This window comes from Penicillium antarcticum, assembly GCF_028974205.1.
Source record: "Penicillium antarcticum strain IBT 31339 chromosome Unknown utg000002l_segment0_segment0, whole genome shotgun sequence".
NCBI lineage: Eukaryota > Fungi > Ascomycota > Eurotiomycetes > Eurotiales > Aspergillaceae > Penicillium > Penicillium antarcticum.
Genome location: NW_026695300.1, coordinates 104525 through 125470, shown reverse-complemented (window position 1 = coordinate 125470; position 20946 = coordinate 104525). Strand labels below are relative to the sequence as shown.

At 49.7% G+C, this 20946-nt stretch overlaps 11 protein-coding genes across 11 annotated transcripts; 7 read left to right on the top strand and 4 right to left on the bottom strand.

Annotated features, from left to right (window-relative positions):
* Positions 1-243: 243 nt before the first annotated feature.
* Positions 244-1860, top strand: N7508_001046 (flavin-containing monooxygenase; the record flags this gene model as incomplete). Its single annotated transcript, XM_058459112.1, has 1 exon — positions 244-1860. One exon carries the CDS (start codon positions 244-246, stop codon positions 1858-1860), a length of 1617 nt encoding a protein of 538 aa, XP_058322644.1.
* Positions 1861-2117: 257 nt separating this feature from the next.
* Positions 2118-3324, bottom strand: N7508_001045 (uncharacterized protein; the record flags this gene model as incomplete). The annotated part of the gene is made up of 3 exons (XM_058459111.1): positions 2118-2848; positions 2896-2938; positions 2986-3324. 3 exons carry the CDS (start codon positions 3322-3324, stop codon positions 2118-2120), a joined length of 1113 nt encoding a protein of 370 aa, XP_058322643.1.
* A 238-nt stretch (positions 3325-3562) lies between these two features.
* On the top strand, positions 3563-4507 carry N7508_001044 (alpha/beta hydrolase; the record flags this gene model as incomplete). The annotated part of the gene is made up of 1 exon (XM_058459110.1): positions 3563-4507. The coding sequence occupies one exon, from the start codon at positions 3563-3565 to the stop codon at positions 4505-4507; it is 945 nt and encodes a 314-aa protein (XP_058322642.1).
* A 268-nt stretch (positions 4508-4775) lies between these two features.
* Positions 4776-5667, top strand: N7508_001043 (uncharacterized protein; the record flags this gene model as incomplete). Its single annotated transcript, XM_058459109.1, has 3 exons — positions 4776-4908; positions 5014-5096; positions 5146-5667. The coding sequence occupies 3 exons, from the start codon at positions 4776-4778 to the stop codon at positions 5665-5667; spliced, it is 738 nt and encodes a 245-aa protein (XP_058322641.1).
* Positions 5668-6567: 900 nt separating this feature from the next.
* On the top strand, positions 6568-8540 carry N7508_001042 (putative protein kinase; the record flags this gene model as incomplete). Its single annotated transcript, XM_058459108.1, has 2 exons — positions 6568-7942; positions 7993-8540. Coding segments are annotated over 2 exons (1923 nt in total), but the record flags the coding sequence as incomplete, so codon positions are not given.
* A 1106-nt stretch (positions 8541-9646) lies between these two features.
* On the top strand, positions 9647-11432 carry N7508_001041 (lipase family protein; the record flags this gene model as incomplete). The annotated part of the gene is made up of 3 exons (XM_058459107.1): positions 9647-10193; positions 10251-10401; positions 10448-11432. The coding sequence occupies 3 exons, from the start codon at positions 9647-9649 to the stop codon at positions 11430-11432; spliced, it is 1683 nt and encodes a 560-aa protein (XP_058322639.1).
* A 1522-nt stretch (positions 11433-12954) lies between these two features.
* N7508_001040 (GMC family oxidoreductase) lies at positions 12955-14846 on the top strand (the record flags this gene model as incomplete). Its single annotated transcript, XM_058459106.1, has 3 exons — positions 12955-14491; positions 14553-14716; positions 14766-14846. The coding sequence occupies 3 exons, from the start codon at positions 12955-12957 to the stop codon at positions 14844-14846; spliced, it is 1782 nt and encodes a 593-aa protein (XP_058322638.1).
* Positions 14847-15381: 535 nt separating this feature from the next.
* N7508_001039 (uncharacterized protein) lies at positions 15382-15711 on the bottom strand (the record flags this gene model as incomplete). The annotated part of the gene is made up of 2 exons (XM_058459105.1): positions 15382-15605; positions 15654-15711. The coding sequence occupies 2 exons, from the start codon at positions 15709-15711 to the stop codon at positions 15382-15384; spliced, it is 282 nt and encodes a 93-aa protein (XP_058322637.1).
* A 666-nt stretch (positions 15712-16377) lies between these two features.
* Positions 16378-17399, bottom strand: N7508_001038 (uncharacterized protein; the record flags this gene model as incomplete). Its single annotated transcript, XM_058459104.1, has 2 exons — positions 16378-16623; positions 16686-17399. 2 exons carry the CDS (start codon positions 17397-17399, stop codon positions 16378-16380), a joined length of 960 nt encoding a protein of 319 aa, XP_058322636.1.
* A 1193-nt stretch (positions 17400-18592) lies between these two features.
* N7508_001037 (uncharacterized protein) lies at positions 18593-19648 on the top strand (the record flags this gene model as incomplete). Its single annotated transcript, XM_058459103.1, has 2 exons — positions 18593-18759; positions 18832-19648. The coding sequence occupies 2 exons, from the start codon at positions 18593-18595 to the stop codon at positions 19646-19648; spliced, it is 984 nt and encodes a 327-aa protein (XP_058322635.1).
* Positions 19649-19877: 229 nt separating this feature from the next.
* N7508_001036 (uncharacterized protein) lies at positions 19878-20809 on the bottom strand (the record flags this gene model as incomplete). The annotated part of the gene is made up of 3 exons (XM_058459102.1): positions 19878-20157; positions 20216-20411; positions 20470-20809. The coding sequence occupies 3 exons, from the start codon at positions 20807-20809 to the stop codon at positions 19878-19880; spliced, it is 816 nt and encodes a 271-aa protein (XP_058322634.1).
* Between the last annotated feature and the right edge of the window lie 137 nt (positions 20810-20946).

Below are 20946 nucleotides of genomic sequence, written 5' to 3'. Positions count from 1 at the left end.
CTATACTTCGCACCCGAGGACCGTGTTTCTTTTTTGCATCCGACAACGATCCGCCAGAGTCAACAATTTCGGAGCTCGAACAGCCGGTTATCAACTTTCAACAAATGGGACCGGCACAATGGAGACCCGTCCCTTTGATCTTCGGTCACCTGTCGCAGGCCTTCTAAAGGAGAGCAGTATCCAACCTGAACCCAAGGCTTTCCGCGCACTTTATTATTTCTGATTATCAATTCGAAGACCAGCATGACGCAAACAACCCAAATTGAAACCGACGCCATCGTCATTGGCGGTGGCTTTGGAGGCTGCAATTCTCTCTACAAGCTCCGCGAGCAAGGTCTATCCGTGAAGCTCATCGAAGCTGGTTCTGCCTTTGGAGGCGTCTGGCATTGGAATCGGTATCCCGGTGCTCGCGTCGATACTGAGATGCCCGCATACCAGTTCAACATCCCTGCTGTCTGGAAAGGATGGAATTGGTCGCAGCGTTTCCCAGGAGATGTGGAGCTGCGCAGCTACTTCCAGCATGTTGATCATGCCTTGGGATTGAGCAAAGATGCTTTCTTTAATACTATTGTTACCGGTGTGCGGTATGATGCTGGGTCTTGTCGGTGGACAGTCATTACCAATACTGGTCTGCAGGCGACTTGCAAATTTCTCATTGCTGCTACTGGGTCGTCGTATAAGAAGCATTATCCTAAGTTCCAGGGGTTGAATATGTATGCTGGAAAGCTTGTCCATGCTGCGGACTACCCTGAGGACTTGGATGTGACCGGCAAGCGGGTTGGTATTGTTGGCAATGGCGCCTCTGGTCTTCAGATTGTCCAGGATCTGGCTAAGAAGGACTGTCAACTCAACGTGTTTATTCGCACTCCATGCTTTGCCATTCCTATGAAACAGCGGGAGGTCTCCCCCGAAGAGGCTGAGATGATGAAAGGCTATTATGATGGTATCTTTGATCGCTGTTACAAGTCTGATTCTGGGTTCCCCCACAACACTCGCTTTCAATCAGCTCATCAAGCTACCCCCGATGAGAGAAAGGAGTTGTTTGACGAGCTGTGGGCGCGCGGTGGATACAGCTTCCTGGTCTCCAATTACTACGATTTCCTGCTCGACGAAAAGGCCAATGCTATCTTCTATGACTACTGGGTCCAGCAAACTCGTGCTCGCATGACGAACCCGGAAAAGATGGACCTGGTTGCTCCGCTGAAGCAACACATGTTGATTGGAACGAAGCGGCCTAGTCTTGAGCAAGACTACTACGAGATGATTGATCGTCCCAATGTCATACTTCACAATTTGAAACAATCCCCTATCGTGGAGTTTGACTCGATTGGCTTGGTGACTAGCGATGGCAGCATCACAAAACACCACGAATTGGACATTGTGATCTGCGCAACTGGGTATGATGCCGTAACTGGTAGTCTCCTGGATTTGGGAATCACTGACAAGAACGGTCAGCCGTTGGAAGAGAAATGGCGCCACGGCGTTCTCACAAATCTTGGCCTGATGGTTCCCGATGCTCCAAACTTCTTCATGGTCTATGGACCCCAAGCCCCGACCTCTCTTGCCAATGGACCGCCTTTCATCGAGATGGAAGTTGATTGGATTTGCAAGGCCATTGCGAAAATGAACAAGGAAGGCCTTCGGTCCATTGAGCCGACACAGCAGGTAGCTGAGCAGTGGCGCGATCATGTTGCCGCCGTGAGTGAACATACCTTGTATCCAAGAACTGATTCTTGGTATATGGGCTCCAACATTCCGGGTAAACGTCGGGAGCCACTCATCTATCTTGGTGGCATGCAACGCTGGTGGCAGAGCTGCATGGAAGCTTTGGAAAACTGGAACGGATTTAGCACGAAATAAGCTAGTGCTGTGTTGGTAAGAAGGGTCGTATAGATAATGATACAGTGATTGATTGTATGTTAGTACCTGAAGTTGAGTCGATTTAAAACATCGAATTCCAATCCAGCATGTCCAAAGTTTTGAAGCTTGATTAGAACGAATCAGCATACCGATTTCGATACCAGTCATTCATGTCGGCCAATTCAATCGACAATAGAATAATGTGAAATTTCAGAAAAATAACAACTACCAACACCCTCCCGTATATCACAGCTAAATCACAAAATAGCCAATGCATTCGGCGGACTGCCAACAGCACCAGGGACATTCAACGGCGCGGAAGTCAAAAAAAAGGAATACTGTCCACTAACAGCACAAGCTTCACCAAGCGCCTTCAGTTCCCACAGTTCACCAAGCGGAATGCCCAACAAACTCAAGCACCACTGATGCAAAACCAGTTCATGACTCGCTTGTTCAACACCATCAATGACCGAGGGCATAGCCTCCACGGCCATATTATCCGATGCCACAGCTGCGAAATGGTTATCCCATAACCACCGCGCCATCTCTTTACTTCCTTCTAGCCCGCACATTCTGTGGCGGGATAATGCAGCGGCTTGTTGCTCGCCTGTCATGAGACTGAGGGCTTCTGTGACGCCAAATCGGATTAGTAAAATGTCGCCTGGCTTGAAGGTTACGTTTTGATGCGCCGCTACTGCTTCGATGTCTACTGGCCCGATGTGGAAGTTGGAGAACTTGTCGTAGGGAATTTGTTTCGCGCGTGCGTAACGTTCGAAGTCGATTAGGATGCCGCGGCCTGTTACACAGCCACGTTTGTGCCAGTCTGGGTTTGTGTTAGTTTGAGGCGTTGGTGATTGGGGGACTGCGGTTTGGGTTGCCTTACGGTCTAGGGTTGGGAGTTGCTGGGCTGAATTGGGATTTTGAAGGGTTTCGATTGTTGGTCTGGCTGCATTGTAGAATAGATTTGTTGGGAGGTGCATGAAGTGACCTTGGCTGGTTAGTATGTATTTCCTCGAGTGAATTGCTTGGACGCACAGAAACTATCCCACTGGCTGCTGGCTTGGGTATTGAATCCCACCTGGTATGATCAGTTATGATAAAACTCCGGGAAAGTTGGCAATATACCTCATCGTCGAATCCAAAGTGACAGCCTGATGCTGGATCTTCAAGTTTGATAATATTGTGGCAGAGACTCTTGCGAAAGAAACGGGGGATTTTGATGCTTCCAATAGGCCAACTATCCGGCGTGAGCGATGCTTCTTCCCATTGAAGAGTGACTGACTTGAGAGAAAGAGACACTCCTTGGCGGACCTCGGCTGCAGCAGCCTTAACCACCTCGGGGGTAAGCAGGTTCAGGGTTCCCAAAAGGTCCTTCTTGCCATTTTTATCAAACACACCCCAGGCACAGCCTTGGGGCATGCCCTCGACAGGAGGCAAATCATCGAAATCTGGAAGAGACGCCATAGTCGAAGTATGAAGGCGAGTTTCAAAGTGAACCTGTATATCTATAAAGTCCCCGCCAAGACACGGCAGTCAAGCTCGTTGTCAACTTCCCGAAAAGAATGCCCCCCGCACTGGAGTGGAGCCAAATTATGCGACAATATCGGCAGGTGTTGAGTATTGCAATTGAAATACGGTGTTTTGGTCATATATAAACAACTGCAGTGAACGACACAACAACGTCCGGGTTTTATCATTTATCATGCATTTACAGTACGACCCAGAGTTTCTGAAAGAAGCTGCTCCAATCCTCGAACAGTTGGCGCAGACTCCAAAACCATCTTTGCATGATGTTACAACGAGGCGCGCCATGCTGGAGGCAATGACGGGCGAGGAATTGCCCCTGCCAGAAGATGTGAAACATCATATCTACCAGGTGGCTGCCCCGGATGGACACAAGGTACCTGTCTACCACCTTCGCAAGACCACATCTCAAGGGGGAAGAGAGCCAGCTATTATTCACCTCCACGGTGGAGGTTACATCTCACTCAGTGCAGCCATAACCGCCAGGTATCATGCACTCACAGTTTCTCATACTGGGGTTCAGATATTCAGTGTCGATTATCGACTGTCGCCTGAGAACCCGTACCCAACGCCTTTGAATGACTGCTGGGCTGTTCTTGAGTGGGTGCGCAGTAATGCGGAACAGCTGTCGGTTGATCCAGCACGCATTGCAGTTATGGGAGAAAGCGCTGGCGGAGGTCTGGCGGCTGCGTTGACTCTGCTGGCTCGGGATAGAGCGATGTCGCCCCCTCTTGCAAAGCAAATCCTCATCTATCCCATGTTGGATGATCGAACTGTGATCAACCATGCGGGGGAGTTGGCATTCTGGGACGACAACGACAATATTACAGGATGGACTGCGTATCTGGGATCAAATGTCGGCGGTGATCAAATTGCCCCTTATGCTGCTCCGGCTCGAGTCGAATCGGTCGAAGGTCTACCTCCGCTCTACCTGGACTGTCCACAACTGGACATGTTTGTGCATGAGGGCATGGAGTATGCACGCCGGTTCGTGGCAGCTAATATTCCTACCGAATGCCACATCTACCCGGGTCTGCCGCATGGATTTGAAGCTTTGGCTTCGGGGGCTGTCATCACGAAACAGGCCATTGCTAATCGCCACAAGGCTATAATCAGCTTTTGACGTGACCAGCTTGGAAATAGAGATAAATAAGAGAGGCCCCAGTGGTGGGACATATAGAGAAGAATGAATATAGTATAGCAGGAAATGAATTTGAGTAAACGAATAAACCCACGAGTATTGCGTATAATAGTGTATTAGCCGTCTTGTGTATTGAATATGAAAAGTGGGCGTGTACCAAATACCCGAGCGGGCCATAGTCTATATAAGGACGGTGTGCCAGTTCTGGAGTGTTAGTCCCGGCTGTCAAATTAACACCTTTCTTCTCAAAATGACTTCCATTCCACGACCAAGCATTGATATCGTTCAGGGTATCGCGAACAACCAAGTGGCCATCGTCACTGGAGCCGCCCGAGGCATCGGCTTTGCCACCGCGTCCCTCCTGGCAAAAAAATGGAGCACGAGTTGTTTTGGTAGACGTGCGAGAAGAAGATCTGAAGGCGGCTTGTGCCCAAATCGGCGCACAATCCACATATGAGATTTGCGATCTGAGTGACTGGGATCAACAGGCGAACCTGTTTCACCGCGTGTCAACCACGATCGGGCCGATCAGCCTGCTAGTCTGCAATGCAGCGGTCAATCCCGAGATCGCGTTGCTGCAGGTATCTGACTCGGCGAATCATGCGCGACTGAATTCACAGGTCCGCCACAATTACCTTGCGGATGAAAAGGAGCCGAAGACCGATACCTTGCAGCGCCCCCCGACGACCATTTTCGACATCAACCTAAACTCCGTTGTGTTTGGTCTCAAGTTGGGCATTCATTATATGAAGCCACACGGGGGTCGGATCGTCGTGGTCGTGTCTGCAGGTGCCTATCTGCCAATCCCCTCCCAGCCCCTTTATTCAGCAAGCAAACATGCAGTGCTGGGATTAGTTCGCAGTACTGCATTGATGGATGAGGTGCCCCGGTCGGGCATCTCCATTTCCTGGGTGGCACCTTGGCTGACCTTGACGTCAATGGTGGAGGGCCTGGAGGCAACCACCAACCCGGATAACCTGAAGAGTTCACCCGAAGACGTCGCATGGGCCATTCTTGCAGCAGCGGCGGCCGAGGCACCCAATGGCAAGGGGTACTGGGTTCAAGGTACAGCGATCAGCGAGGTTGAGGGCGCCTACGGCGAGGTGGCGGGGCGGCTGATCTCGCCGGAGAATCGGTTTTGAACGGGAAAGACCGGGATGCGCTTTCGGAGTTCAGGAATGAACAGTTGCCTTCTTACATTGTTAGCTGTGTTTATTAGCGAGGACTTCGTATTGAATAATTTCGAGTAATTTTTTATTTGAGAATGAGGAGCAAGCCCATGCATTTAAGTTCGGCCAAGCCCACTGGGGAAGCTCCAGCGAGATGAGCTAAAATTAACTGCCTGCAGGGGTCCATGCGGCGGCATATGAGTGGCAGGCAAACCTTTTCCGGATCATTCCAGTATTGCGAGTCTGAAGCAAGGGCTGGATATGTGAGGAGATATGTGTAGAGGAGAAGAAGAATAGAGGGAGGAGAAAGAGGAAAGGGTAGACGGAGCAACAGTCCAGACCAGGAAGGAACAATCGAGATTTCACACACACACACAACCTCTTCACCACAATAGACCACAATACAGTGGAGTATATCTACTATATATTCTGCATAACTCACTAAATATACAGCTAATTATACTATTTCCATCCTATGTCTATCAGCGAATGAACTGAGAAGTATAGAAGAGTAAACACTGCGGGGAACTCTAACCGCATCCGGTTGTCAGCTGACCGGTCTATACTGGTTTTTCTGCATCATCTCCCTCAGTCTCCCGCCTGTTGCCATCTTCTGGCGCTTCTTTTGCATCTCAAGCCCTGCAAGGCATCCCTCTTCTGGTTGGTCACCTCTTTTATTCCCTCCCAGCCTCCTATATGCGATCTGACTCGTCCGTATAGATAGACCCTTAACGGGTCTCCACGCTAAGCGTTTTAGGTCCGGAGGCTGAGTCGATACCTTTGCCTTATCTTTGTGCATTCTGCGCCTTTTGCGCCTTTGCGCCTCACCTTCAAACCCCCAAACCCCGGTCTGTAAAAACCGCTTTATCAGCGGCCTGCCGCTTTCCCGTTTGCGGTCGAGTCATCCCACCATTCTTTACCGAGTCCGGCATGGCCTTTCATGATGCAAACGAGAAGGAGGACGCGCATCTCTTTGGAGATGACCTCGCTCCTTCCTCTTTTAATCCCTTGCCATCACTGCAGATTCGTACCGACTTCACCAATACACGACCGACCAGCTCGCGAGACTCGGATTCTCTGTCCCTCTTGTCTAGCAGTATACCACGACGAACCCCAAGTCTTCGCGCACTCATCGCTCCTCCTCTGTCCAGCGCTGGATCTTTGTCTCCGGCGTCGATTATATCCTCGCCGCAGTTGACGGCAATGGGCGACATCACACCGTTACCATCCCCGATCGGAGGTGCCTCGCCATGGCGGGGTCCGGGCTTGCCCTCACTGTCCCGCAGCCCGTCCGTGGCGTCGCGGAGTGGCTCAAGCTTGCGACTGAGTGATTCATCGCAAATGCTGGGACCACCCGTCGTGTCCCGATCACGCGGCAAGACATACACCGGCATCGATAACCACGGGGAGGAATCACCTGTCGCCACCCGTTTGCGTCGCGAGTCACCCCATAAGCATGCGCGCAATCGCAGTCTGAGCGACTACGCACCCCCTGGTCGGGTATCCGTCCCACAGCGTCCGATCGCAGTGTCGGGCACCGCCGGTCTGGGAATTGTATCCTCATCGAGTACCGATGCCAAGTCCAATGGGCTTCATCGCGAACAATATCTGGCCGTCCACCGGGGAATCACTTTGCCCACCATTCGTCCGCCTAGTCCACCTCGTAGTAGTGGCAGCGGGTATGGTGACCTTGATAATGAACCCGTCATCCACCATCCCAAGCCTCTCTCCTCTCCCCAGGAGGTGTATTCGGTTCGGTCGGTCCGCACACAACAAGCTCGTATGTATCAGAAGATCCGGGCTCTGGGTCAGGGTACGTTTAGTCAGGTTAGCCTGGCAGCGCGCCTGGAGCCTCTTGCTGAAGCCCCTCTCTCCCCGCACAGCGACGGAGGAACTGAGATCCAAGGCTCGCTCAACACTCAGAAGTTGGTCGCAGTCAAGATCATCGAGCATGGGCCCGCTGGCGGTGCGGATGAAGGAAGACTGGAGGTGTCACTCAAACGAGAAGTCGATATCCTCAAGTCCGTCAATCATCCATCCCTCGTCCAGCTCAAGGCATTCGGAAGCGACGAGAAGCGGGCCTTGCTCGTTCTGGACTATTGTCCCGGCGGGGATCTGTTCGAGTTTGCGACATCCGGCGCTCCCCCTATGTCTCCGGGTTTAATTCGACGCATCTTCTCCGAGTTGGTGGATGCTGTGCGCTACCTGCATGCTAACTACATAGTCCATCGGGATATAAAGTTAGAAAGTGAGACAACTGCTAAGACTTGTGTGTCTCTGTACTGACCACTGATTTAGACGTCCTCCTTACCATGCCTGCCCATGTTATGGATAACGTGCAAGACTGGCGCACTTACGACCGTGCCGTGGTCACCCTCAGTGACCTTGGTCTGTCGCGACGTATCCCCGAGCCTCCAGAAAGTCCACTTCTCCAGACTCGGTGTGGCAGCGAAGACTACGCCGCTCCTGAGATTCTTATGGGCCAGGCCTACGATGGCCGCGCGACAGACGCCTGGGCACTTGGTGTCCTGCTCTATGCCATCATGGAGAACCGTCTACCCTTCGACGTCCTCCCTGGCACTCGTGGAGACCCAGCCAAACTTCGTGCTCGCACGCCTCATCGTATCGCCCGCTGTGAGTGGACGTGGTACCGATACGCTGACGAGGACGAAGAGTGGGATCCCGTGAAGGGCAAGGGACTTGATGGCGCCCGTGATTGCGTCGAGGGACTCTTGAAACGCAACACGAAACGCAAGTCTCTGGATGAAATCGCCGCTATGGAATGGGTGCGCGATGCGATCTGTGTGCCCGATGGGCTGAAACGAGGTGACAAGGAAGTGCCGTAGAGCGGGTCTCCATTCGCACATTGCTGCCTCGTATATTACTTTCCTTCTTTCTTCCCCGCTTTTGCTCCTTCTCTTCCCTTTCTCCCGTTTGCATATACATACCTCATACCTTTCCTTCTCATTTCCAGGCATATTGACTAACTCGAATGCACCGTGACGGATGTGAATGTTACCTTCTATGGCTAGGCCAGTTGTTATACCCTTTTTACATATGCTACCCTATGAGGTAGAGGATCAAATACAAAAAACTTTCTCTCCACCCTGTTGACCAGACATTGCTTTATGGAAGCAGTATACATGAAGCAGTCCACCCCAATGTAAAATTCCACTTTACTCTACACGGGTTACGCCCCAAAGTGCTTAAAAACTCCAATCAACTTGCTCTCCTACTCTTTCCAGGCAAAAATAGGCCCACCAACGTGACACAGATGTGAAAAAAAGACCTTCAAGTGATCGCACGGCGTTAACGGACTTCCGTGTAGGGCTCCCGGCCTTCCGAAGTGGACCTTTTCAAGCTCAGATCTGTAACTGACCCTGGATCAAGTGGTCTAAGTGATGTTTGCGTGTAAAAGTCGATTTTCGCGCGGTTGAGGCATCTAAGAATCTGCTGTAATGGACAACGAATGGTTCCACCGCCTGCATGTTATACATGAACTCCAACACAAGCATTTTCGGCTTTTGTTCTGACCAATACCAATAGAGGATCTCATGTCTCATCATGTTCCAGGCTCTATGGTTTATACATTCAGTGAGGAAGCGATCAATCTGATACATGTGAATCCCGGTCTGTGATCGCCGAGAACATCCCGAGGTCCTGTTTGAGAGCAAAACATCAATTTCCGAGTATTGTGACGTCAACGAAAATGGAACCTTCAGCTGAAACTGCAAAGCTTTGTTCAAGACGAATGTTATTTGCTGTGCTGACGCCCGAGATGGGGCTGTGCTAAGGCTTCGGCCTATAGTGTGTGGGCCGTGATAACTCGCGTGGCGCATGGTTCGTTTTGTCAACTTTGCATATATCCTCATCCTTGTCTCTCCGGGATAGGGTCACTTGCTAAATCATGGAGATATAAACAGTCGAACATCGAATTTGGACATCAATATATATGGCTTTCGGATATTCATCTCGGTCCAGGAGAAGATCTACCTCTCCAGAACCGCCCACAAAACCACCACGTCCGCGTCAGCGAGCAGAGAGCACGCCTGTACCGCTGACTCAGTATGGCTACCCACACGCGACGACGTCCACATATTCAGTGAACGTAATTCATGCTTCACAGCCTGTTGTCCCTTGTCAACGTCGACAGAGCACGTCGATGTCCATGGTCCGACTACCCCCTCAACCAGCTCCACCTCCACAGTCTTTTCCAGGGACTTTGGTTGTCAGTCCACAGTCAGCATGGTATCCTCAGCAACCACAGCCACCCCGAAGACCTTCAAAATGGAAATCATATACGAACCTCAACCAGTCTATGTCTCATCTTGTATCGCACACTGTCGAGAAAACCAATGCAACTATCCAGGAACTTGAGCAACTCGTTCACCAAAGTTTGGGTGGTGGTGCAAATGTGAACGAAGCTACTTCACGTTTGTTGGATCAGGTTATCACTTCTATTGATTTGGGGTCGTTTTGTGGACGAGAGAGTGAACTCAGTAAGCCACTGGTACTTGGTTACTCTTTTGGGAGCTTTACTTAACTGAAGATTATAGTCGCTGCATGTGCTGTCCCTTCTCAGTCTGACAGAAGGGATCGTCGTTCACAACGGACAGGAAAGAAATCCACCGGGTCCGTGGATTATTTCTCCAAGGTGTACTTGTATGCTAACTCACGTCTGCCGCCGCATATTCAAACATTGAGATTGTGAGAAATTCCGCTGTCTAATACACTGGCACTAACATCATTACAGTTATCCTGCGACATATCCTCTCCTCCAACTAGCTGCCAAGTACTCCCGACGAGCCTACGACAAACCCTCAGGCCGTGAACGACATTCATATGTCAACTCCGACTGGCTCCATGGTACAAAAGCCATGGTCGTCAAGTCATTGCCAATTGATGATATGAATACAATTGTCTTCGCCATTCGAGGCACGCAAAGTTTCATCGACTGGGCTGTCAATGTCCACACGGCACCGACATCTCCCACGGGTTTTCTGGATGATCCTTCCAATTGCTGCCACTCTGGGTTCCTGTCCGTAGCTCGGAAGATGGTTTCTACTGTTGCAGAACGACTGCGTAATCTGCTTGAAGAGGACCCGTCTCGTATGTCCTACTCGCTAGTTCTTACGGGTCATTCCGCTGGCGGTGCTGTTGCTACTTTGCTGTACCTTCATATGCTTTCTGAATCGCCAGCTGTGGAGTCTGAGCTCACATATCTTCGCGGTTGCTTTAGACATATTCATTGTGTTACATTTGGTGCGCCGCCTATCTCACTCCGACCACTGCAGCCATCACCCGCTGCTCTGAGGTCAAAGTCTCTATTCTTTGCTTTCATCAATGAAGGTGACCCAGTAGCCCGAGCTGATAAGGGCTATTTCCTTTCACTGTTGGATCTGTATGTCTCACCTGCGCCAGGTTCAATGCTCACTCTATATGAACGCAAGAAACAGCATGCACCTATCTACTGGAGGATGCCTGTGTCCACTCTTGCACTGGCAGGTCGGCTTATTATCCTTCGGCCGAGGGAACAATGGAATGGTCGACCGGTTGTTGTGGCACCACCTATCCCGGGCGGTCCTCCCACTCTGCCACCACGCGAGAATGTGGATGCTTGTGGTGTCACGGATACGGACTTACGAGGTGTTGTATTTGGAGATCCTGTGATGCATTTCATGGACTTGTATTCTCGCCGCATTGATGCTATTGCGAGAGGTGCCCCAAACAAGCGATGAACTTGCGTTGTTATTGTACCATTTGTGGAGTTTCAATCAGATGGCTGGCCGTCTGATTCAAGGATATATACCCATTATGCATTGACTTGCTTTGCCACTTCCTGTGATACAGTTGTAGCTCCAAACAAGACGTAAATCTCGTTCGAAAGCGGTCACCAAAGTGTTTGATCTATGATCCATCCAGACACCTGATGTTCAGGCCCACCCAACCAGTCCTGGGAAAGAGAGAAATCGGAATTTAGTACCGGAATGGCAGCAGACTCACCGAGCTCGTTGGGAAAGGACGGTAAGAGACTTGATATGGTTTGCTAGAGTAGAACGGCTAATACTAGCCTTTTATCAACAGGCTCAAGTTGGTGCGATTCTTTATGAGAGGGTGGCTGAATTAGCAGCAAAATATCCCCCTAACATCCCAACCTAGGTGACAAATACATCGCATTTGACACGCCAGATTCCAGCGTGTTGCCGAAGAAGATGCGCGAGTTAGGCATCAACATTGGCAGCTGCGGTGTGTGAACTATTGGTTTGCGCCCTATGCGCATTTTCGAGTAATTATCGCGCCACGGCTGGCCGCCTTTGAGACAGCCTTTGTACAAGTGGCTTGATTCTAATAAAAGCTAGTGTGATGTCATGAGGAGAGAAGTACTTTGACAAGTTTTCACGTTTGTTTCAATGTAAAATATAGCCTGAGAACTGTTACCAGAATAGATTCGAGTACCTCAATGTATAGCTTGCATTAACGTGTTTTGATGACTCTTAGTAAATCACAGTTGGGGTCCAGGTATCATAGTAATGATTTATAGAGGCAGAGAATATCTCCAATTCTATATTCTGAATCAAATAGCAAACACCCACTTTTGGAGGCTCCAAATGGCAGTCCGAGATAACTCCGTGACGGGAGGGGGCCGAAGAAGAAAGTATACGAAAAAGGGATTATGTCCAGTGATGTCGGGCCGTGTTATTCTCGGGCGCAAATGCAACATGAAAAGACGCGTACAGTGACAGCCACAATCTACACAATCTACAAATATCAAAATTCGTGGCTGACAGCGACGCCCGGCAACGCCCGAAAGAAGTCCGAGCTATCGCCGCTTCCGCATTACCCGATTGAACACTTTGACAGTGACAGCTTTCGTGAGGGGAGAAAATGCCAGCCAATTTCTCCTCATGAGGAGAAGCAATGAAATCCACCTTCATCACTCAAAGCTTAGCTAAGGATCTTCCATCAATTACATCAATGGAACGCTACATGCACGCCTATTCATCAGCCCTACCAATCCAGGGTCCACGGACTTGGTCTCGCCCTGATGTCTCTCGTAACCGGCAAGACCGGCAAGACAGATAGAGCAGACAAAGCAAGCAGGGCGGTCGATTTGGAGATGCTGTCACTATTAAGATGAGGATATAAAGTCGACGCGATGTCTCGTCGAATCTGGCTCTATCCACCCACAATCATACTCTCAAACAGTTCAATTCGACTTCTCTCTTCTCTCTTACCTTGCTCAAGTCCCAAGCCCATACAATGGCTTTCGTTTCCAACGGATCTGAGTACGACTTCGTCATTGTCGGCGGTGGCACCGCTGGCAATGCAGTCGCTGGTCGCCTTGCTGAGAACCCCGACGTGCGCATTCTTGTTGTCGAAGCTGGTATTCCCAACCCAGACCAGATCGAGCAAATTACCACCCCATCGAAAGCTTTCACCCTGCGGGGAAGCAAGTACGACTGGGCCTACAAGACTACCATGATCAAGCGCGATGACTATGAACGTATTGAGAAGCCTAACACCCGAGGAAAGACCCTTGGTGGCAGCTCCTGTGCCAACTACTTCACCTGGATTCCCGGCTCAAAGCCTACCTTTGACGACTGGGAGGCTTTCGGTGGCCATGACTGGAACTGGGACTCATGTGTGGAATACCTCCGTAAATGCGCCACTTATCACGACGACGAGAAGCTGTATCCCACTGAGCTGAGCAAAATTGGAACCGGAGGCCCTGTGCAGATCTCTCATGCCGACTTGGTGCCGGAGATGAAGGGATTCCGAGATGCCCTCACTGAGGCTTGGGTTTCCAAGGGTCAGCCGCTGAGCGAGGATATCTACTCTGGCGAAATGAAGGGTCTCACTCACTGCGTCGACACTATCTACCAGGGTGAACGTCAAGGTAGCTTCCTCTATCTGAAGAACAAGCCCAACGTGACCATTCTCTATGGGGTTCAATCGAAGAATCTCATCATCGACCCTGCCACCCACATCTGCTCCGGTGTCAATGTCATCAGCTCGGCCACCGGCCACGAAATCAGCGTCTACGCCAGCCGGGAGGTCATTCTGTCTCAGGGTGTCTTTGAGACTCCTAAGCTTCTCATGCTCAGCGGTGTGGGCCCGGCCGAGGAACTGGCCAAGAACGGCATCACTCCTATTGTGGCATCGCCCCACGTCGGTCAGCATCTTCTGGACCACCCAATTGTGCCATTTGTTTTGGAGGTCAAGGAGGGGTACAGTTTGGATGACCATGTCCTTCGCTCCGGTCCCCTGAACGACCAGGCACTATCCACCTACCAGAAGGACAAGACTGGCCCTGCTAGCTCCGGATTCCTGGAGCTTGTCGGATTCCCCCGAATTGATGAACGCCTGGAGAAGTATCCTGCCTACCGCGAGGCCAAGGCTGCCAACGGTGGACTGGATCCTTTCGGTCCAGCGGGCCAGCCTCACTTCGAGTTGGACTTTGTCGGCTTGTTCAGCACTGCATTCCAGTGGCATTACCCCATGCCTGAGAAGGGCAGCTACATGACCTGCATCGTCGATCTTCTGCGACCCCTTTCTGAAGGTGAAGTTACCCTGAACAGCTCGAACGCACAGGCTCAGCCCAACATCAACCTGAACTTCTTCGGCAACGACTTGGACATTCTGGCCATGCGCGAAGGTGTGCGCTGGACATACGATGTTTTGACCAAAGGTGCCGGATTCAGGGACATTGTTGTCTCCGAGTACCCCTGGAAGATGCCCCTTGACTCAGATGACGATATGATCCGGGCCGTTCTAGATCGCAGCCAGACTGGATTCCGTAAGTTTATCCCTAAAAAATTTCAAACAGTCCAAGCCAACGCTAATCATTGACTTCACAGATCCTTGTGGTACAGCACGTCTCTCCAAGAGCATTCACCAGGGTGTCGTTGACTCGAAGTTGCGAGTTCATGGAGTGCGCAACCTGAGAATTGCAGATGCGTCTGTCATTCCAGTCATTCCTGATTGCCGTATTCAAAACTCGGTGTACATGATTGGCGAAAAGGTCAGTAAAAATTCATGCACTTTTTGAACAAGACTGACAGATATTTTAGGGCGCGGATATCATCAAATCCGAGCACAAGGACCTCTACGAATCGAAAAACATTCCCTATCTTGTATCGAGCCGACTGTGAGCTGCCATTTGTTAGACACTATATAGTACGCACATAATTAGAGATGTTGAGGACTGTCTATCCCCCTCTCTATGGTCACATCTTATCTAGAGGAAGTGAATTAGCATTCCAAATGTCTGTTTAAGAGTGCCATCTTGAAAAAACTCCCTCAGGATGCTATTCGGACACCCTTTCCACCCCCTAAGCATCACTAGGCCTGCAGCAGCAATTGTGTTACAATGCATTATTTGGTAGTGTCAGACCTCATCGGACACATATGCATTGTGACGCAAGTCTACAAGTACCCGATTGTTTGCAGCAGACTTTTCCAATCACTGGAAAAGCCATAAGAGTCAAGTTTCGAACATCCTCATTATTTCTGCACCAAACTACTCCGCTGTCAAGATGGGAGATATCAGTCTAACTATACCCCCAAATATACCGCAACTCTCCCTTTGACTACGCAACAACAGATTCGACCATATCGACGTCTTCATCCCTCAGCTGGCCACTGCAGTCAAAAATAAAAATTTAAGCGTCACTGTCAGTGGAGCGATTAGGCATCCTGTTCATCCGTGACTTGATCGATACAGCATCTCAAGATGGGACCGCAAATCTCGCTATCGAAGCGGGCGCCTAGGTCCTGCAACGGGCCGATATCGCCTCGGAGACTGGAAGCAGCCGAGGCAAAGGGGATGCTCTCTGGAGAGAACTCCTCGCCACGGATGGTGATATCGTTGCCTTTCTCGACGGAGATACTGAGGACCTGGTCACAGCTCTCTTGATTGGAGTTATTAGTCCTCTGATTATGTTTGAAAATATTCTGACGGTGCTTTTGTGCTTTGACAGACTGTTCAAGTCGCATGATGGTACCATCCTTCCCCATGGAGGTGAGAGAGTGACAAAAATCATGGCCCGTCCTATCCGCAATATGTACTAGCCTGAGCTAGCAGTGTTGAATCAACCGATAGCTAGAAATTTTGCTACTGAAGAACTATATTGGAACAGCTGAATACTTTTCGGTTCACTATGTCGTTGAAATTGGTACTTTGATCGATGCATACAACCTTGTTGGTCTTGATTCCATGGCCGAGGTCGATATCGGACGAAAGGCAGAATACTCACAATCTCCTTTGAGATCTAATAACTATGGCTGGGACTGTATTGGCAATCGTCGAGCAACTTCGACTCAACAAGGTATCATCAGCCACGGAAAGGACATCCACACCATGGTTGAATGTGGGCTATCTGGAAACAACTTGCTTCTGGAAAAATGAATCCCCGCGTTCGTGCACATTACTCTATAAGATTGTCTATACTTGATCCGAGAGGCATTTTCATCACGTGAAGTTAGAATCGGATCATTCAAGGCCGCGGTGCTATATTTGAGGTGGAAATTCCGTGTGCGCGAACTTCATGAGAATTTTCCCGATATACCTTATAAGTAACGCAAGTACTGCTATATACATGATAATACCGAATCACCCTTCAATTCCTGGGATTTCATGATATCAAAAACTGACGAATACCCAGAAACCTGCGCTCATGCTATCTACAACGCTAGGAAACTTCCCACAAATGCAGGAATGGTAACTGCCAGCCACCCTTTATTCAAGGCAACGGCCGAATTGTCAGAACTATCGTCGTCATCACTGGGGTCCTCTGTCGTGACCACCTTCAGACATGTCATTTGGGAAGAGGCCCGGTCGACAAGAGTGTCATTCCCGCCGATAAACACAGTCAGAATAGGAGTTATTTTATATGCCTCTTGAATGAGAGCGCTCGCCGAGTAGTTTGCCTGCAGATATAAAATTAATGGTTTGTTGAGGTACAGGGTGAGAACAATAAGGGAACACTGACATGAGAATTGACCTCAGAAATTTGCATCAACTGATCGGACTTTTCTTGCACTGGCCAGCAGTCCGAGGAGTTTTTCATGAGGTCTAGAACACCGAATGATTTGATAGTAAAGTCTCCCAGTGAGGTACCTTGACCTCCAAACCCGTCGCATCCATTGAAAGAGTCCTTCTTGAGCTCCTCCTCAAGATTTTCACAGACATTGCTGTTAGAATCTTGAACCACCTTTCTCGCCCGCTCCGTAATGGTGTCGATGCAGGTTTGCTCGAGAACATCAGTGCAAGTTCCGGTTGCCGCGCGGGTGTCAGTTGCATTTGTGTCGCCTCGAAGCTCCGGACCTTTGAACTTCTTGTCCGGTGGGTTGTTAAAGATAACAGCACACCCAGGAAATTCACTGGTTCTGGTATTCTCTGGCGTAGCTAGATAGTATACCGATTTGAACGGTCGGGTTGGTTTGTCGTTATCCTTGCCGGCAAGCCCTTGGGATACATTGACGCCTTTCACAAGGGAGAATCCCTCGAGCTCAGACGGCAAGTTCGCGATGTTGGATAGCCCCACACCCAGGAAGGTGTTGTCTTCCACTGTGCATCGGTCGTAGGGTCCTTCTTTGGGGCAAGATACTTCGTCGCAGCCGACTAGGTTGGCGTCTTTGGCGAGAACAGGAGAAAGAAAGAGAGGTAGAAGGACGGCAATCTTGGAAGCTCGGAGGTGAAGCATTGTCTCTGGTTGTAACAATATGAAGTGTGAAGTTCTCAGATGGTTCCGTAATCGTAATGTGAGTTAGGTGAGAGATCAGCTCGGTTGAAAAAAAAAATCCCAACCCTGAAATTTGGGCAGGCTTTGTTGAGTCCTTGCAGTGTCCCTTTTCTCCATGGCAGCATGGAAGCTTCCAAGACACAATGACATCAGTTGTAAGCGTTCCTTTGCTAGATTCTTGGCAGTTGGGGGCCATTCACTTCTTCGGTTACAGCGGAGAGTCTTGGCCATCGGGTCCAACCGATCCCACTCTTGGCTTTCTCCGCTTGGGCTGACATTAAGATGCAATGTGGCGCAATAGAGAATTGTGGTTGGTTGTGTTTCATCCTTCAAGTGCTGCCCTGCTCACCGTCGCCGATGAACCCATGCCCTTTTTTAGGTTCGAAGGCGAGAACGTCTTGCAGGGCTTTGGTCAGCATGACTGACTTTGCCACTTGGCAAACTCCCGATTCGTTAATCAATATCTTGCCCTTTGCAATCAACTAGTGTCGACACACAGGCTACAGATACTACACATCCTTGTCGGTACTCCCGCGATAAACGCATGCTCGACTGTCTCAGACCGCTGCTTGGGCACAACAGCAATTTCCCGATTGAGATGAGTAGCACAATACCCCCAAGTATAGTGTCAGAGGCTGCATACCCCTCGTCGCGCATGATATAATACCGGTAAAGTTCAAAAACGCCGAATATCTCTCACAGAGTTTCATACTCGGAGCGAGACGGATTTCGTTTCTGAGCATATCCACATCAACATGTGCATTGACTTCAAGCTCCGCAATCCTTCATATTCCACAAATGCCAAGGCATAATACGCTGAAGGAAAGAGGACGGAGACTGCCGTATTGCCGCTTATGGCCATATGGCAAAGGGGCCAAAAGTGTAATGGTTCAGCGGAGTAGCGTGAAGGATTCAGAAGTATCTTGTTTAGTTTGATTCTGCCTTGATTTGCGTGATTAATTTGTGCTTGCCGAAATTAGGCAGATTTGCCATGGTGAGATGTTAGTTTGACATCGTGATGAAGTCGTAGTATAAAGCAGGACATCGATCTCCAGGTATCTGATTTGCCTCCACCTCCAAAGAAGAAGCAGTTTCGAGCGGGAATCCCTCATTCAAATCTGTTTTCCATATTGAATCTCCTTCTTTCTTTCAATATGTCTGTTGTTGACGCCATTGGCGTCATTTCCGGAATCCTGACCATTGTCTCATTTGGTATGGACAATTTCGGTTCGGAGTCGAACTCTGGTTCGACCATCATGGTCGCTGTTGCTCTTGACGGTCCGAATGGGCCTACGAATGCCGGTGGTGATCTCCCTGATGTGTATGTGAGCTTTCGTCTCGACCCTTCCGTATTTCATTATTATCCGAGGATCAATACCTAACATAAAGTCAGACGGGTATGGAATGATGTTGGTGGATTCGTTGGCATGAATGCCGACCCTGGAACCGTGGGCAATGGAAACCTGGGCGAAGTTAAAGTCGAGCACGAGAATCAGGGAGTCTACTCCCTCTTCTCGGCTAACAACGATGCTATCTGTGTTGCTTGGGTCACGACGACCTGGAGTGATGACCGCGGCGGCAACAAATACGCTGTGTCAGGCGACTACGGCGAGGCATGCGGAGGAACATGGTTTGAGAGCCACATGTATCCAAACAGCGATGAAGAATACCAGCCCAAATGCTTCTGGATTGACAAAAATGGTGATCAGCCGAAGACCGGATTTCAGGTGCGCTGGCCTGCTTTCTCCAAAGATGAACAAGATGAAAGCAACACAGACCCGCAGAGAATGTGTAACGACATCAATTTCGGACTTCGTGAGGAGGATGACCCCAACACCATCAACTATTACACCAAGAAGAAGCGAAGCACAGCCTTGCGTGCTCGTCAGTCTCCTGTGCGCCCTGAGTGGGCCAACTCCGAATTGGTGATCAGCAACTCCAAGCATCACTCGGCCAAGAGGCTTTGCCAATCTGACACGTCTATGGGTCCTGACTTTGCCCATACAGGAGAGGAACTTTTCTGTGACATGGACGCGAAAGTTCTATATGCATTCTGTACTGACGACGGGAAAACGGATTGCTTCGATATGGAATCTCAAAGTGTTTCCACCGGTGCTACAGTGGGAGCAATGGGCCTGGCGTCTACTAGTGGCAAGTCGAGCCGCTACTCGGGCATTCGTGACTGGCGCTCAAACAGCACTATGATATAGGCTACTTGTTCCAATACTTTTCGTAGTACTGGTTCAAGTTCGTAATGATATATATTCAACTTATTCTGTGATCTGTTTCTGTCGCAACGCTCATGTTACAGATATAGACGAAAAGTATCTACCCACTGCCCCAATTCTATGTGGATTTCGTACAACTATGCACTGCTCCGTCGATTATTGAAAACATTTCGAGTCGTGCCATAGAGAAAATTTATTCTAGATCATCACGCTATAGCTCAGCATTACCTACCATTTCCCATTGGTCTAGGAGATGCTGACATGGCTTTCGCATTGGCCATGAATGCAACTCCATAGTCTGGTGTATGATCCCAAGCAACGCACCCCTGTCTTCAGGCTGAGTGAAGTAGTCGCCATAAAGTGTGATCGAAATAACGGCATTGACCATCGCAGGCTGGCAACGCGGGTGGTTTAATGCGATTCCACAAATGCTCAGCACAATTGATCGGACTTGTGCCTCGGCTTTGCGATGAACGGCACCTCTAGCATTCCTAATCATACATACGTTGTCAGAACCTCCCTTTTCAAATTTATTAGGGTAGTGCTTACTCAAGATGGGGGCTTTCCGCAATAAGAATCATTTCGCTCAGTTTCAAGTGTTGAATTGCTGTCACCTGGGAGTCATAACAATACCAAATCGTAGGAAATATTTCACCTTTCGCCCGATCTGGCTTGTTCTCAAGTAATGGTTGCAGTTCAGATCGGAACTCTTCACTTAGGTGCTGATGTTGCGTCTTCAATGGCTCTGGTTTGGTAAAGGTCAGTTAATTGATAGCTCTCGTTTGGTCCGCATGAGTACGTACCCCATTCTTCGGCTTTCTTCATTCCCCAGCGCCACCTTGCGACCTGGCTGGCGAACACTACCATGGTATTGGCAACAGAGATGCTCTGCCAGTGGTCAGCGCCGAGTCGGAATTTCGGACATCGCTGCCTGGTAAACGCAAAGTAGACTTCCTGTCTAATTGCAATCCAGTGTGCAGCAGCAGCTAGAGAATGGTGAAGCGGTGTAGAAATCATTCTGTCAATGATTGTTTGAGTGATAGACAGAAAGTTGACTTTCTCATTGGCATGAGACTTCTCGTCGCCTTCCTCAATCTCCTCTTCCATCTCCTCATACTGACGCAGAATGACTGTTGCCGCCATGATATTCTCTTGGTGGCGCGAATCTTGTATTTCTGAAAATTGAACCAATTCCGGAATACATTTCAGCATGTATTCAACCGAAGTGGTGTGCGTCAAATTTGGAAGAGCCTGTTCGCGATATACAATGCCATGAGGGG